Source organism: Mesoplodon bidens (genome assembly GCF_964165515.1).
Source record: "Mesoplodon bidens genome assembly, chromosome: 1".
Classification (NCBI taxonomy): domain Eukaryota; kingdom Metazoa; phylum Chordata; class Mammalia; order Artiodactyla; family Ziphiidae; genus Mesoplodon; species Mesoplodon bidens.
In genome coordinates this window covers 141013959-141031967 of record NC_138176.1, presented here as the reverse complement: position 1 = coordinate 141031967, position 18009 = coordinate 141013959, and the positions used below count along the sequence as shown (strand labels likewise).

The 18009-nt window shown below is 35.8% G+C and overlaps 1 protein-coding gene across 5 annotated transcripts in view; it reads right to left on the bottom strand.

The window, feature by feature from the left end:
• NFXL1 (nuclear transcription factor, X-box binding like 1) overlaps positions 1-18009 on the bottom strand; it is a 56370-nt gene that overhangs the window by 33533 nt on the left and 4828 nt on the right. For 3 of the 5 annotated variants that reach the window (XM_081235716.1, XM_081235717.1, XM_081235718.1), the window contains exons 3-11: positions 15572-15681; positions 13406-13539; positions 11986-12164; positions 11594-11755; positions 11392-11492; positions 10695-10809; positions 9211-9335; positions 8232-8354; positions 4505-4595 (exon numbers count right to left, since the gene is read on the bottom strand). In XM_081235716.1, the coding sequence (XP_081091842.1) occupies positions 4505-4595; positions 8232-8354; positions 9211-9335; positions 10695-10809; positions 11392-11492; positions 11594-11755; positions 11986-12164; positions 13406-13539; positions 15572-15681 (1140 nt within the window). Of the gene's footprint in view, positions 1-4504; positions 4596-8231; positions 8355-9210; positions 9336-10694; positions 10810-11391; positions 11493-11593; positions 11756-11985; positions 12165-13405; positions 13540-15571; positions 15682-16393; positions 16505-18009 lie in introns of all 5 variants that reach the window. The other 2 variants (XM_081235714.1, XM_081235715.1) reach the window with 1 other exon arrangement.

The following is an 18009-nucleotide window of genomic DNA, read 5'->3' as shown; positions in this document are numbered from 1 at the left end:
AACTTTAATATTTTACAAACATGTTCATGAGTTAGACTGGCCTGTAATTTTCCCTTACTTTCCTTGAAAGATGATATAATGAGCTGGAACACATTCCTTTTTTATATACACTATCAAATAGTTCACAAAGAGATTAAACTTATACATACTTTAAATGTTCATTTGTTAAAAATCATGTGTAAAAATCAACTAGGCCTGGTGTTTTCTTGGTGAGAAAATTCTAAACTACTGATCCAGTTTCTTTAATGGTCATACAACTAGTCAGGTTTTCAACTTAAAGTGAAGGCTATGTTTTAACAGTAGCCTCCAAGGCCCTATACATATTCTCCTTTCCCCAGCAATCATTTATCCCACCACCTCTCTGACCTCATTTCCTAACATGTGTCCCCCTGAGCAACCACTTCAGTCCTCCTTCAAATGTTCCTGTCTCAAGGCCTCTGTAATCAAACTACCCCATCCCCATTTCCCCAGGGCTTGATCCCTACTTCTCTCAGGATTCCCCACACATGTCATTCTTTCAGAGTCCTACTCTGACCACACTATATAAAACAGTATATACCATCCCAACTATCACAATTTTAATTTTACTCTAATTTTCTTTCTATACTTGTCACTATCTGATATTCTATATTAATGTGATTATTTGTGTTCTAATTGAGGGAGAATAAAAATATAAGCTCCATAAAAGCAGGTACTTTGTCAAAATTGTTCACTCGTAATTCCAGTGCCTGGTACTCAGTAGACACTCAAAAATACTTATTGAATGAATTAATGACTAACTTTAGAATGTTAATGAAATTCAAATTTAATGGGTCAGTGATATAATATGACTACAAAAGGAAATAAAATCCTTTTACATGAGAACCAAAAAACTAGTTCTAAACTTTACAATTTAAAGACACCTGGGCTTCCCTGGTGGCGCAGTGGTTGAGAGTCCACCTGCCGATGTAGGGGACACGGGTTCATGCCCCGGTCCGGGAAGATCCCACATGCCACGGAGCGGCTGGGCCCATGAGCCATGGCCACTGAGCCTGCGCGTCCGGAGCCTGTTCTCCACAATGGGAGAGGCCACGGCGGTGAGAGGCCCACATACCGCTAAAAAAAATAAAAATAAAAAAAATAAAGACACTGACATTTTGGGATTGCGTTGTTTGTTTCTTTGGTATTGAGCTGCATGAGCTGCTTGTATATTTTGGAGATTAATCCTTTGTCAGTTGCTTCGTTTGCAAGTATTTTCTCCCATTCTGAGGTCTGTCTTTTCCTGAGTCTGATTCCTCCAGCTCCGTTTTTCTTTCTCAAGATTGCTTTGGCTATTTGGGGTCTTGTGTGTTTCCATACAAACTGTGAAATTTTTTTGTCCTACTTCTGTGAAAAATGTCATTGGTAGTTTGATAGGGATTGCACTGAATCTGTAGATTGCTTTGGGTAGTATAGTCATTTTCACAATGTTGATTCTTCCAATCCAAGAACATGGTATATCTCTCCGTTTGTATCATTAATTTCTTTCATCAGTGTCTTATAGTTTTCTGCACACAGGTCTTTTGTCTCCTTAGGTAGGTTTATTCCTAGGTATTTTATTCTTTTTTCTTGCAACAGTAAATGGGAGTGTTTCCTTAATTCTCTTTCAGATTTTTCATCATTAGTGTATAGGAATGCAAGAGATTTCTGTGCATTAATTTTGTATCCTGCTACTTTACCAAATTCATTGATTAGCTCTGGTAGTTTTCTGGTAGCATCTTTAGGATTCTCTATGTATAGTATCATGTCATCTGCAAACAGTCAGTTTTACTTCTTCTTTTCCCATTTGGATTCATTTTATTTCTTTTTCTTCTCTGATTGCTGTGGCTAAAACTTCTAAAAGTATGTTGAATAATAGTGGTGAGAGTAGGCAACCTTGTCTTGTTCCTGATCTTAGTGGAAATGGTTTCAGTTTTTCACCATTGAGAACGATGCTGGCTGTGGGTCTGGCACATATGGCATAAATAGACATTTCTCCAAAGAAGATATACAGATTGCCAACAAACACATGAAAGGATGCTCATCATCACTAATCATTAGAGAAATGCAAATCAAAACTAGAATAAGGTATCACCTCACACCGGTCAGAATGGCCATCATCAAAGAATCTACAAACAATAAATGCTGGAGAGGGTGTGGAGAAAAGGGAACCCTCTTGGGTGGGAACTGTAGGTGGGAATGTAAACTGATACAGCCACTATGGAGAACAGTATGTAGGTTCCTTAAAAACTAAAAACAGAACTACAGTACGACCCAGCAATCCCACTACTGGGCATATACCCTGAGAAAACCATAATTCAAAGAGTCATGTACCACAATGTTCATTGCAGCACTATTTACAAGAGCCAGGACATGGAAGCAACCTAAGTGTCCATCGACAGATGAATGGATAAAGAAGATGTGGCACACATATAATATGGAATATCACTCAGCCATAAAAAGAAACAAAGTTGAGCTATTTGCAGTGAGGTGGATGGACTTAGAGACTGTCATACAGAGTGAAGTAAGTCAGAAAGAGAAAAACAAATACTGTATGCTAATACATATATATGGAATCTAAAAAAAAAATGCTTCTGAAGAACCTAGGGGCAGGACAGGAATAAAGACGCAGACATAGAGAATGGACTTGAGGACACGGGGAAGGGGAAGCTCAGACAAAGTAAGAGAGTGGCATGGACATATATACACTACCAAATGTAAAATAGACAGCTAGTGGGAAGCAGCCGCATGGTACAGGGGGATCAGCTCGGTGCTTTGTGTCCACCTGGAGGGGTGGGATAGGGAGGGTGGGAGGGAGATGCAAGAGGGACGAGAAATGGGAATATATGTATATGTATGGCTGATTCATTTTGTTATCCAGCAGAAACTAACACACCATTGTAAAGCAATTATACTCCAATAAAGATGTTTAAAAAATAAATAAATAAAAATAAAGACACTGACAAATCAGAGAACATCCGTAGGGAAATGCCTATGGGGTAATATATCTGCCATTTTTCCTAATGGGGAGGCAATATGGTATAGTGGAAATATTATTAAAGTTTGGGTTCACATCCTGACCCTGCAACTAGTTCTATGACCTTGGGCCAACAGTCTCTTTGCCTGCTTCCTCCTTATACAAAACAACACTAATACCTTCCAGGATTCCTGAAAGGATTAAGACATTAAGGGAGATATCTAGTATCCACCTAATCCCAAAGGAAGACAACAAAAAACAGTACAGTAGTTTGTCCCAGGTCACAAAGCTGTTATTGGGTTGGCCAAATTCGTTCAGGTTTTTCCATAGATATGGAAACACCCAAACAAACTTTTTGGCCAACCCAATACTAAGTTCACCTTTGACTCAGGACCTCTTAATTTAAACCCATGCTCTTTCCACTACCTTATACTATCTTTCAGTAGATTCCATTTCATACCAACATACTCCAAATGAGTAAAGTTAACTCAGTTTTCAATCTCTAACTTAGGCACCCCTGAGACCCTTTCAGGTGGTCTGCAAGAACTTATATACATAGATTAGAATTTTCCAGAAGCTATATGACAAGGCATTATCACAACAGGTTGAATGCAGAAGCAGATATGTGAATCCAGCTATCTTCTATTAAGCTAGACATTAAAGACATTTGCAAAAATGTAAAACAGTATCATTCTTCTCACTAAAATTTTTTTTTAGAAAGTAGCTATTTTTCACAAAAAAGTTACTGTATTAAGATGTAATGGGGGGGCTTCCCTGGTGGCGCAGTGGTTGAGAGTCAGCCTGCTGATGCAGGGGACGCGGGTTCGTGCCCTGGTCCGGGAAGATCCTACATGCCGCGGAGCGGCTGGGCCTGTGAGCCATGGCCGCAGAGCCTGCGTGTCCGGAGCCTGTGCTCCGCAACGGGAGAGGCCACAACAGTGAGAGGCCCCCGTACCGCAAAAAAAAAAAAAAAAAAAAGATGTAATGGGTACTATGGTACTATTTTTCAATAAAATAATAAATATTATATTTTAATTTAATTTCAAATACAATAAATATCAATAGATAAAATCCACATTAACTAAAGGTCTTTGGGTCCAAAAAGAGTGTAAAAGGTCCTTGAGACCAAAAATTTTGAGAACCATTGGACAGAATATATCCAATCCTTTACTAGACTTAATTTCATATCAATGTCTAAAATTCAAAATAGTACTGAAAAACCTATTAATTAACTTAAAAACTATGTGGGGAAGGTTGGGTAGAAGTAAGGAAACAACATGGTATTATAGAAGAACAGAAGTTTATATTCAAAAGGCGTGGGTTCAAACCTTGGTTATAATGCCTTACTAGATATTTCCCTAAGTAAATCCTCTTCAGCTTAAATTTCCTCATCCATAAAATAAAGATAGTGGCAACTGCTCTAACTTCTCAAAATTGCTAAGAGTAAGATAATAAATATGAAAGCTCTCTATCAACGAGAAAGCACTATGTAAATATAAACATAAAATTACAGCTTTTGTTAAATTTTACCTCTATGGCAGACAGATGGACACTTATGGTTTCTACATCCTAAAGTCCGTCCACAGTTTTGATCACAAGGTGGACAGTTTCCAGGGCAACACTGAAGGGAAAGCAATACATAAAGAACAGGTAATTTGAAAACCGTACGTAATATGAATGTCATTACTAGTTATTCACAGAACTTAGGGAAATCAAAAGATAGTTCTTTTCACTATAAGAATAAAAGTATTCAAGAATATCAACATTCTTGTGTAGAATACGCTGTACTAAGAACTTGTAAGTTTAAATAGACAATGACCTAATTTAGTGAAATCAAGCTAAATTTTCTTGCCCTTTAGTTAATTATTCTATGACTTAAAATAGTTCCATAAGATAGTTCCTCTTCTACTTATCTACACAGAAATTGACAACATTAACCACAGGAATGGATCTGGTCAAACCCTACAGTCAATTCAGGCAAATAGTCTGGCTATTTTTAAAATTTAATTACAATAAAACCCATTCAATATATAGATTAGTTTGGCAGTTATTTTCAAACCAAAGAATCAGAGACTAACTAAAGGAAAGAAGGAGAGATAGGCTAACTGCTTCTAGCACTGTTTTGTTACTCCCTGATTTCCAATCTGTGAGAAATATAGCTGTCTATGTCTTGTCCCAATTTTCATTCATGAACACGAGGCAACTACTTAAAGTTACATCTTGCCATTCTAACTCCTTGACAAACTTTGGAAAGGAAATACACACTACAATTGTCTTAAAGAAACTTGGGTTTGTAACCTACTTCAGAAAAAGTTTCAGTATATAAAAATAGCTCAAAATAAAATATACATTATTGAAAAGCAATTAAAAGTTAAAATAGTTCATTCAATTAAGCAAATATTTACCAAGTAATACTATGTGCCTATCACGTTCCCAGTGGCAGTGGGAAAAAAAGAAGGTTATGTGGTCCACAACGTGAATAAGCCTTTAGATGTTTGTTTCTCACCATGATGAGTAATAATGACCAGATTTACTCTCCTACCTTAAACAACTAGAAAATCAGACAAAATATTTGAAACAGCAGTTTTTAGACATTAGACAACTAGGCAGCACAGGACAGAAACCCCTATGAGAACAGAAACAAACAAGGTGAGTCCTATGATAGCACAAGCTTAGACCTGGACACAAGGAGAAAGATCACAAGCAGAGTCCAGTGGTCTCACCAAGTGGAGGAGACAAAATTCATAATTCAGAGAGGCAAGTGTGGTTAGAATTTGTGGAGAAGTGGTAGCACAAAGCATAAAGTTTATAATGTCTGGAAACCAGTCAAAAGTCACCTAGCAGTAAAGAATAACTCAAAGGGAAAAGAAAACTCAATCAACAAAAATAGACTCAGAAATGACAGATGACAGAATTAGTAGACAAGGACATTAAAATAGGCATTTGAAGTATAACCTATTCACTTATATTCAAGAAGACAGAAGAGAGCATGAGCATGAAAAGGACAGACATGGAAGATAAAGAAAAAGTCACAACTCCAAGTCTCAGAGATGAAAAAATACTGTCTGAGATGAAGAAACACAGGATGGGATAAACAATGGGATTAGACAATTCAGAAGAAAATTAGAGAACTCGAAGACAAACAATATAAGCTAACATTAAATATGAAAATTAAAAGGACTAAATAATAAATGGAGCATCAGTGACCTATGGGACTTCAAGCAGCATGACATACCTGTCACTGGAGTCTCAGAAGGCAATGGGTGGGGGAAATATTTGAAGAAATAAAAATTGAAAATTTCACAAATACGATGAAAACTATAAAGACATACAAGAAGCTCAAGAAAAATTGTACTAAAGAAACATGAAGAAAGCTATATAAAGGAACATCACAAATAAATTACTGAAAACTAATGATAAAGAGAAAAATCTTTAAAAATAGCCAAAGAAAAAAGATACATTACATACAGAGGAACAAAGATAACAGAGATAGTGGAGCAACATGTTTAAAGAATGGGAAAAAAATTGTCAAACTAAAATTTTACACTAAAAATATTTTTCACAAACAAAGGCTAAAGACAGTTTACAAAAGTTGCAAGAATTCATGATGAGCACTACAAGAAATGTTAAAGGAATTCCTTCAGACAAAAGAAAATGAAATCAGATAGAAACCTGAATCTATATAAAAGGATGAAAAGCACCAAAAATCATGAGTTTGATGATAAATATAAAAGACAATAGTCTTTTTCACACTCTTTAAAAGATACCTGTTTAAAGCAAAAATAAAAACAACATATTTGAGGTTTATAAAATACATGGGTATAAAATGTGTAAGAATCGAATAAAGGAGGTAAAATGGAATTATTGAAAGACAACACTCAAACAGAAGACACAAAAGAGGGAAAAGAAACAAAGAACAGATGAAAAAATAGAAAATAAATAACAAAATGACAGACCTAAATCTAACCATTTTATTAAAGGTCACAATAAATGTAAATGATCTACACCCAAATTAAACGATAAAGATTTAAAACAAAATAATTATCTAAATAAAACAATTATCTAATTGCTGTCTATAAGAAATCCACTTCAAATATAAAGATTTGAATAAGTTGAAAGTAAAAGAACGGAAAATACAGACTGTATGAACACTAAGCAAAACAAAGTTGAAATCACTATATTTAATAGATTTAAGAACAAGGTACCTTACTAGAAATAGAGGGATAATTCATAATAATAAAAGGGACTCAAAAAAACTTCAGGGCCTCCCTGGTGGCGCAGTGGTTGAGAGTCCGCCTGCCGATGGAGGGGATACGGGTTCGTGCCCCGGTCTGGGAGGATCCCATATGCCGCGGAGCGGCTGGGCCCGTGAGCCATGGCCGCTGGGCCTGCGCATCCGGAGCCTGTGCTCCGCAACGGAGAGGCCACAAGAGTGAGAGGCCCGCATACCGCAAAAAGAAAAAAAAAAAAAAAAAAAAAAAAAACTTCAAATCTACAGACTCAATAAAATTTTCCACTTGACCTTATACTGAACCAAGATTCTATAAATAAGATCTGAACAGCAGAAGTTAAGCCTCTACCATGCCAAACAACTACCACTAACACTGCTATGATGTTTTAAAGTCAGAGAACAGGGACTTCCCTGGTGGTGCAGTGGTTAAGAATCCACCTGCCAGTGCAGGCGACATGGGTTCAAGCCCTGGTCTGGGAAGATCCCACATGCCGCAGAGCAACTAAGCCCGTGTGCCACAACTACTGAGCCTGCGCTCTAGAGCCCGCGAGCCACAACTACTGAGCCCGCGTGCCACAACTACTGCAGCCCGTGTGCCTAGAGCCTGTGCTCTGCAACAATGAGAAGCCACTGCAATGAGAAGCCCGCACACTGTGACAAAGAGTAGCCCCCCGGTCGCCACAACTAGGGAGAGCCCGTGCGCAGCAACGAAGACCCAATGCAGCCAATAAATAAATAAATAAATAATTTTTTAAAAAAATAAATAAATAAAGTCAGGGAACAGAAACAGCCAAAGAACCAAGTAGAAGGAATTATGCATAGGACAAAAAGAGACCCTTGTTATTTAAAAACCTTGGTAAGATTTCCCACTAATACAAAAAATAATGTAGAATATTTATTAGTATTTCATATGGAAAGCAAAGAATATGCCTAAGTATTTGAGGAACAAGTCAAGATTGCACTTATCATGGGCCCAAAGACGAAAAATCCAAGAGAATTCTAAAATCAGTTTTCCAAGCTTATTACCTTTCTCCTACACTGATGCTTCTGACAGTCCCGCATCTTAACACACTTAGTTTCACAAAGATATGGTTTATGACACGGCATTCGTTTTGTATGCTTTCCACAACGACAATGCTTCTCCACTTCCTGGAAGAATCAGATAAATGCTATTAAAATTGACTTTCGTTGACATGATTTTTTTCACACTGCAATCTCTATAATTACTAAAAAATAAAAGAGAAAAGTTTAAGAGTGTTTTGTATGAAAGACTTTTAAAAAAATAAAGAATTTCCTAAGACATTTGTTTGTTCCAAAGATTTCACAGAATTTCCATTATTAAATTTAGTAAAAATTTGATATTAAATAGTAAAACAACATCACATGTTAAAAATCCCTTATGTCTAGTTACATAATAACATCTACACATCTAGTTTCAGTAAAACAAGAAAACTGGATTATCTAGTAGTATGTCAAAACCAGAATGACATCTAGGCATTTTTCCCCTATCATCCCTAGGCCTAATTCACCATTGCCTTGAATATCTTCTGAGAATAAACAACCCCACACTAGTCTATAAAAATGACAACATTCAGGGCTTCCCTGGTGGCGCAGGGGTTGAGAGTCCGCCTGCCGATGCAGGCGACACAGGTTCGTGCCCCGGTCCGGGAAGATCCCACATGCCGTGGAGCGGCTAGGCCCGTGAGCCATGGCCGCTGAGCCTGCGCGTCTGGAGCCTGTGCTCCGCAATGGGAGAGGCCACAACAGTGAGAGGCCCGTGTACCGCAAAAAAAAAAAAAAAAAAAAAAAATGACAACATTCAAACTTTTACCAAGCAAAACAAAAAAAAAAGGTAATTTCAGATTTAATTGCTGGCATACTGTCCTGCTTCATCATAAATATTAGATCATGACACAGATGTTTATGAGAACAATTACAAAACAATCCCACTTGACATATTATGACAGATAGCTGTTAGAAGTAATCATTACAGGACATGACTAACTTGTCTACACGTTTCACAAGGACCTCGGTGACAACGCTGTGAACATCTGTGGATTCCACATTCAAGTACTTTGTCACAACTGTCTCCACAAGTTGGTACATCTTCTGTACAAGGCAAAGAAAACTCTAGAAGCAGACCAAAAAAATCAATATTAAAAATAACATACATTATTATAAAATAACGTGCCATGTACTTTTGGATTCCTAGAGAATGACAGGTCTTTCAGACTATGAACTTTTGCATCTACATATTTATTGAAAAGTTAACTTTAAAGAAAATAACCCCTATATTTGTAAAGTTTATACTTTTTAAAAAGAATTCGATACATGACAAATTACCATTCTCAAGAAGCATATTTTTATGAGCTAACTACTTCAGAAATACTTTTCTAAAGAAATGAGTAAGCCCATGTAAACCACTATGAAGAATTCTACAATATATAGAACAATTTAAAAAATTTGCTCTAAACAACCTCATAGGATGGAGGAAAAAAAAAAGATCTAGACTTAAAAACTATGAAACTGACCTTTAACATAAACATAACAAGTGTTTGCAATAATCTTATAAATATGTGTGCTGGTATTGGTGCTGAGTCAAGAAAGTGAACTCTAACTATAACCCTTCTATGCCTTTATCTCAAAGTAGCCCAAACTAAATTCACCTATAATCTAATACCCAACAATAACAATAGCTTATCATTATTAGGTTTCCTTTATGTGCTGGCCACTATACTAAATACTTTACGTGCATTTTATCATTTAATTCTCACAATTATCTTATAAAGAAGGTACTATTATTGTCCCCATTTAACTTGAGAAAACTGCAGTTCATGAAGGTGGGATTTGAACCCACATACACCTAGTCATTTTTTTCTTTTTTTCAAATTTTAGCAGATTTATTCATGGACGGAAAAAATGAAAGGGAGAAGGGGAGAGGAACTAAAAGGAACACATCTTGGAACACTTACATTCATCATAATCTTATTTAAACAGATTTACATGTGTCCACACGCTATTCAGAATGGTGACCCTTGGATAATCGAAGATAATGAATCTCGAAAAACAGCCTATTATTTTCACTCTACTTCACAGTTTTTTTCTGGGTTTTTTTGTCTGTTTGTTTGTTTGTTTATCAGCATGCAGAGGAGTTTATTGACATTTACTTCCCCAAATGACTTTTCCTCACTGGTTGAAAGAACTGGGGAGTTGGGAGGGGGTACAGATGGAAACCAAAGGTACACCTTCAATGTGCTTTGATGGACTGAAAAGTGGTTGGTCTGAGATTGACAAGCCCCCCATTTCAGAGGCTCAGGAAGTTTGGGCCCAAAATCTGAGTTCTTAATCCACAATGCTATATTGTCCTCTCATCTAAATGTACAGAAACTTAATATCAAATTTGTATTATTATTGAAACTACATTATGAGCTCCCAGAGAAATCTAATTTAATTAGGAAAGTACTCTAAAGGTTTTTTAAAAAGTCTTACTTGACTTCTGACAGGGACAGAACCTTTTCCCAGATCGAGGACATTCTCCACAAGCACCTACATGGCAAACTTGCTCACACGTATGATTACCACATGGCAGTGTTTTCCCACATACCTAAAATAAAATGCAATAAGCACTAACGACTTAAAAGTTAACAAAAGACTTTGTACATGACATAATCATTTCTCAGTCACAAATAAGCAACTTGTTTAGATTCCTCAAATTATTATGCTTTATATCTTACATAGGTATCATATGTATATATGCATAAGCATATACATACACATTTCTTATGTGCCAGGGAGTATATTTTTAAAATGTAATAAAGGAAAAAGAACATGCAGTTTCACATGGTCATCCACCAAAGATTTCCAAATGGTACTAAAACCATGCCAATTCTAAGACAATCTACAGAATCAATACTACTTCCATTGGATTAACTCAAGAAGAGGGAAAAGAGGAAAGAGTACATATGTACTAAATCCAAAGTTCAACAAATAGCTGATAAGTTGAAAAAAAATTTCCCCTGGTAATTAAAATGATATTAAATTGAAAAAGCTTCCTAAGACATGAATATAATTCATCTGAGTTGCTATTCTTCCTCTCCTTTTATCCAACTGAACCTAATTAGCATTTCTAATTGTTTATGCTTCTGTATACTTTAACACCCACTCCTCAAAATGCATATACACTTACTTGATCACAGTGCCACAGTGGACTTGCACAGCTTCTTTCAGCTACTTGTTTGCCACAGACACACTTTTGCCTACTAACTCTTGGACAGGGTGGGCAACTTCCTAAAATCAAAATGATAAATTAGCATGGAACATTATAAAAGCAACAGAGACTGCTTTGACTTCTGCTTAAGGCCGGAACACCTAACAGTATGACCTTTTACCTGCATGACAAGGATTTTCACATTTATGTTGTCCACAAAGCAATTTCCGTCCACATGGCAGGTGACAGGACCATTCCTTAGCACTGCACCGACGAGGGATAGGTTTTGCTTTCTTACAATAACAAGTAGTTGTGACCATCTTAGGACAAGGAGGGCATGGACCTAGAATCCAATGAAAGGGAAAAAAAACAAAAATCAGAAGTCAAAAGTAAAAATTTTCAGTTCCTACACCTATCAGTAATTTCTAAAGCTTTCCATACCGATACTTCAAAAGGCAATCCCTTCCAATATTTTCTTATGTAAACTTAAGTTCTGAGTTCAACTCTCACAATTTTTTTTACTTCAACAGAAGAAATAACCACCCACAATTAGAAATATAATATATAACTCACCTGGATGGCAGAGGAGTAAACACTTATGGCCACAAGGAGGTTTAAAATCTCTCTCACATACTTGGCCGCATGAATGAGGCACAAGCCACGGATCTAAAGGTGGATCTTCCACTTTGCCACAATAGCAATAGTACCTACTAGGTGTGTCAGATCGTTTGTATTCAAACCTACATTTTGGACTACAAAGAATGAAATTACTGAAGTTAATTTCATTTATAAAAGTGACATGAGGCAGAAATATAAATATACTTAATAATAGAGTATACACAATCAGTTTTATGTTAATGTAACCTCTGCTCCATCTTTATATTAGTAAGAAACATGATTTTACTAAAATCAATTTCAACTATCTAGAAGAGCTCTGTCCAGTAATTTCCTGAGATGATGGAAGTGTTCTACACCTGTCATGTCTAACACAGTGGCCATTAGCCACACATGGCTAGTGAGCACTTGAAATGTGGCTAATGTGTACAACTGAGGAAGAAACAATTTTCTATTTCATAATTTTTAAGAATTTAAATAACCATGTGTGGATAGTTGCTACCATATTAAACAACATATATCTAAAATACAGCTACAAAAGAAAGCAACATTAGCTTTCTACTAACAACCTGAACTTTATTCTTGAGATATTCATTCCAATTTTATAAAGTTCAATGTTTTAAAAGTTTGGTTGGGTGGTCTACAAATAAGCAAAATATATTAGCAATAGCAAGAAGAAGAGAGAAATCGGTTATAGGTAGGTAATACAGCAGCAAGAAACATGACAAAATCTAGAATTACGGGGAAAAATGTTTGAAAATAAACAAAAAATTTCATATTTCTCAACATCTAATACAAAATATTTATATTTCAAATGTACCTAAGTCAAAGAAAAGTTGAAATAGTTTCACATTCTCTGCTAAAGCAGATTTTTACCTATTAAGATTAAAATAAAGCAGTTTTAGTCCTAGAAGCCAAACTAACATAATAAATATAGAAAATTTAATAAGATTGGATAATATACACCTACAGTTTTGAGAGATTTTGAGGATAAAATTGGAAGCCATTGATCAAAATGTTAGAGGACAGTCTTGTACAATGTGATACCAATACATACTAAAAGGAGCTCCTGAGAGAAGTACCAGAATTTTGATGGATTCTAGTTCTAAAGAAATGAAAGTTCTTTAAAAAGGATTACTAAGGAGTTGTTTTGCAGGGGAAAAACAGAGTCTGAATTATTTATTAGTTAGCAAAAGGAACTAGTAGTTATATAAACTGGGGTGGCAGGGGGAGCCATTACCTGGTCTCATATCTTCACAAACCAAATGACTAATTGAAGGCCAAGCATGGATACTGAAACTGCCAATAAAGCAACTGAGGAGCTACAATTTTCATTTATTTTACAACTAAACATTCCAACTAAATTAGAAGAAGTTACCAAGGCCAGGGATAATCTCTCTTTCCAAAATCATCATCCATCAAAGGAGAAGATACCAGGAACTGGCTGTCTTTAGCCCACTTCTGGATACAGGGCATGTGAAATATACAGAAACATCCTGAACAACTCCAAACCTAAGACAAAGGTATCAGAAATTAACAAGTATGCAATGATTTTTCTTTGATAATTCTACAATACTTTAAAATAAGCACCACACTAAACTATTTCAAGAGCTACGTAAGGATTAAAGAAAAAAACTTTCCTTCCGGCATAACAGAAGAAATGTTCTTTATAAAAACTAATGTACATGCAGAACACTTTAAAGAAAAATAGTATTAATCATGCTGATTCATTCAGCTAGAAACAACTACTGCTAACGTTCTGCAGTCTCCAATTTTTTTGTATATATTTCATACTTTTAAAAAATGAGGTCATACTGTACTGATATATAACCTTATATAGCCTTTTCTTTTAACACAGTATAAGCATTTACCCTTATCAAGTAGGTTCATACAATATGATATTTATAGCTGTACAGTAGATATCATGTTGATTTGTTTACCATAATTTAACCAAGTTCAGGTTGCTGGAAATTTCAGTTTTTCCAATTATAAATAACACCACAAAAAAATCCTTAAACACAAATATGTACATACAATCTCTATGTTGCCCTATAGTTATATAAAACCTATTAGTCTAGCACTTAATGCTAAATTCTAAAAATTAGGTGAGCAAAAAACTTCAGTGTGTGTATATATATACACACACACACGCACACAACACACATATACAAAATTTAACAGCTTAAATAACAGTAATTAATTTTTTTAACCAGCCAATACTTTGCTATAACTGACAAAAATCAGTTCACTTTTCATCATAACATTTTGCAGCTGTTCAATAAAATCAGACATGGAATATATTGCACAAGCCGGCAGGAGCACCGAAAAACAGCCAACTTTTTAGTTTGAGTTCCCCGCAAAGCAGTGCCTAAGAAAAGAACTGGGATGCAGAAGTAAAAGGCCAAGATAGGGAAGAGGAAATGCCAATAAACCGTATATTGTTCAGCTGACTATCGCTAAGGGCCAAAGTTCAGTCCTGCTAGGGATGCTCTGAAAAACCACGTAAAACATGCCTAGGACACCCCCAGCCCCAACCACTAACGAACAGGAGACTAGGGCACTCATCCCCCAGCTCCCTATGGTGGAATGCTGCCCCAACGGACATTAACTCTGTTCTGCACTACACCCATTTCCTGGCTGAGTCAGTTCCCAAGGAGAAAGCACTGAGGTTGGAAAAGAAAAATTCACACACATAGCAAGTGTTTACAGTGAAACTGCATCCGGATGCAGAGAGACTATTCCTCCACTGCAGCTGAAATCAGAGTAAGGCAACCAGATGTGACTCAGGGCACCAAAGGCACCCGCATCTGCTACGCTATCCTACCCAATATATTTTAAATTTCTGATTCACTCTACACGACCAATCCATTTCACATCTGACCTGTCTTTCTTTCTCTAGGCAATGCTGCTAAAATAGCAGTGGATTAAGCTGAGGCCTAAATGGTTAAGTCTATCCTATTCAGTCATCACATCCCCTTAATTGCTTTATTAATGCCCTTTAAATGTATATATACATAACTTCACCATTAAGCCATAGCGTCTCTACGTACATAAGTTATCTCTGAATCCATCTCTCCCCATTAACCCTAGCCACTTTCCACAGTGCCTTCAACACAAGAGAAGCTCACTAATAAACTGCAATTGTCAGTGCTAGGTTTTACTTCCTTGAAGGCAGGGAGCATATCTATGTTTTTTTAAACCTGCTGAAAGTAATGAAATATAGTTTACTTAATATTTCAGTATTTATGGGAATCTCTAAAGTACCGATACTAAAAATGCTTTATCAAATTGACATATGCATTGAAACTGAACATATTTGCTTCATTGATTTTAATAGTGCTAAAAATACTGATTGCTCATTTAGAGCTATTTTTCTTTTAATTAAAGATTCCCAAAAATTGAGTATCAATTCATAAAGAGAATCTCAAATGAAGTATTCTTAAACAAAAGTAAGCAAAAAGAATAATAAATGGTTACAAATTATAAACGCAAAATAAGATATTTGGGGGAGATAACATTAATTTAAATAAGGAGAAAAACTTACTGCTTGGTTTCTCTTCACTGAAGCAATACAAATTAAGCATGTCATAGCCCCTGCTTGAAAAGCTTCATTTACATACTGTTTTGTTCGCTCTAACTCACGAACATCTCCATCTTGAAATTCAAAAATTGAAAACTTCAGGTTAAGCAACATCTGAAAATAACACAAACTCACTAACAGCACCACATTATGTGAGAACTGTCTAGTAATATCAATTGCTCAAAATATAGCTGAAAAAATGAGAAGTTTAAGAAAAAAGCAACCAGTGAACTTCCAAGAGGTCACAAAGTCCATGCATTACATCTTATGTACTTGATTCAAAAACAGTTACCTTGACCTTCTCTCAGAGTATACTTGCTGTTACAGTCCTTAACAAATCTGGTGGGGGCAGAGTCACAGGCAACAGCAGCAAGATGTCAAGTAACAAGGGAAAGCATATCAAAAAGCAAAGTGAAAGGAACTGCAAAGTCAAAGCTCAGCAAAGCCATTGAGCCTAAATATAAGCATATGCGTATGAATGTGTAAGTGTGTAAAAGTCTATGTGTGTGTGTGTGTCTGACACATAGAAAATTCTTAGTAAAAATCTGTTGAATGAAAAGATCTTGAGATCAATACAGTATAATAACTTTGTTTCATTAAATTATGCTATTTCTGCTAAAAAAGGAAGCATGACTTCTTAGAAAAAAATTACTAGACTGTATTTCCTTTAAGTAATTATTAAGCATTTACTTGCTAGGCACTGTACTATTCATATTTCAGTAAGATTAAATAAGCTATTTTTACTTTCATTTTACAGATGAGAAAACTGAGGCACAGAACACTTACGTAACTTCAGTATGACTCCAAAGTGAGCCCTCTTGACGACTATGCTATGCCACAGCAAGGGTTTAAGACAGGAAGGTCCAAGAAATAACAGCACGGTGAAAGGCAGAAAAGCTACCCAAAAGCACACACAACAAAAGGACAATAATCTGAGTCACTTTAGTGGAAGAGAAATAAACCTACAGGCCTTTAGTACAATAAGGATTGTTCAATAGAGGTTAACTGAGTCTCCAAGAAAAGTACACTAATAACATAAACTATTATAAGTACAGAACTGACCATGGCAATAAAATGGTACAAACCAAAATTTAAGTTACCAAAAAGAAAAATTAAATAGGACACTTAGATAATTCTTTACTTTCTAAGATCATCCAAGTAAACACAACACTCACAAAAACTTGCTCTACCATAATATAAATGCAAGTATAATTTATGGTATTATACAAAATATACATAAAATTACTCCCCAACTATAAAATATTATAAAATTATTAAGACAGTTGCTTTATTTTAAACAAATATCTAAGTTTGAAGAGATTCTTAAAGGCAGACTTAATAATCATATTCTGAGTACTTATTTTGCTTTCTGACACAGCTGGCTCTAACAAATGTATAACATTTTAAAATTTCATCTAATTTAACAGCTAACATGTAAAATAGAATATGAAAACAAGATGAACAGGCCTTAATAAAATAAAGTCTAATCTTATACTCATAAAATTTATGTAAGATTTCTTTGAAAAATGTGTTAAAATTTGGCTGCAACAATAAAGTATACTGCCCAAGATGTCACGACGGATAGCATGGCATTTGAAGTCATGCATAGAAAGATCACTCTGGAAACTGAAGAAAAATAAGTGTGAGGGAGGCCAAGACTGGAAACATGAAGTGCCTGAAGTTAAGAGGCAGTTAACAGCAGATAAAGCAAAAAATGACCTCGAGCAAGTTAATGCGTCTGTCCCAGTTTTCTCATCTTTAAAATAGTAACAACAGTAATATCTAGCTCACAGTTATTATGTGGATTTAATCCATATATTAAATAGCTGTAGGGGCCTGAATTAAGGTGATGATAGCATGTGGGGAGTGGTGGGATGAATTTAAGAAGTTTAGGAAGTAAAACTCAGCAGGACTTGGTGACAATTAGATTGTGTTGCTTTGAAAAGTCGATGTTCAGAAGGAAAGAGTGCTGTGTTAGATGAGCTGACGGGCAGAGGGGAGGAGTAGTAGCAAATAAAACACACTCATGCATGCATATGCCAACCCTGCTCCCAGATTTCTGGCTTAGGTAGGTGACTGGGAAAATTGTAGTATTAATAGAGATAAGGAGAACAAGAGAAGAAATAAGTTATCTTTCAACATATGTTTGTGTTTCCATAGGCCAGCAAGATAGCGATACCCATCAGGAAGCTGACCATTCAAGTCTGAAATCTGAGAGATCGCAAAAGTATAAAGGCTGTGCTCAGACAGAAAGATGGACTTCTCTGGTAAAGTTTTGGTGTTCAATTCACTAATGTGAGATGGGAACCATCTCATGACCCTGGCATTTATCGTTTTATAGTTAAGCGATCAGATTTCCTTACTTTGGTAGAGGCAAAGTACAGAACACAAAGGAACGAAAA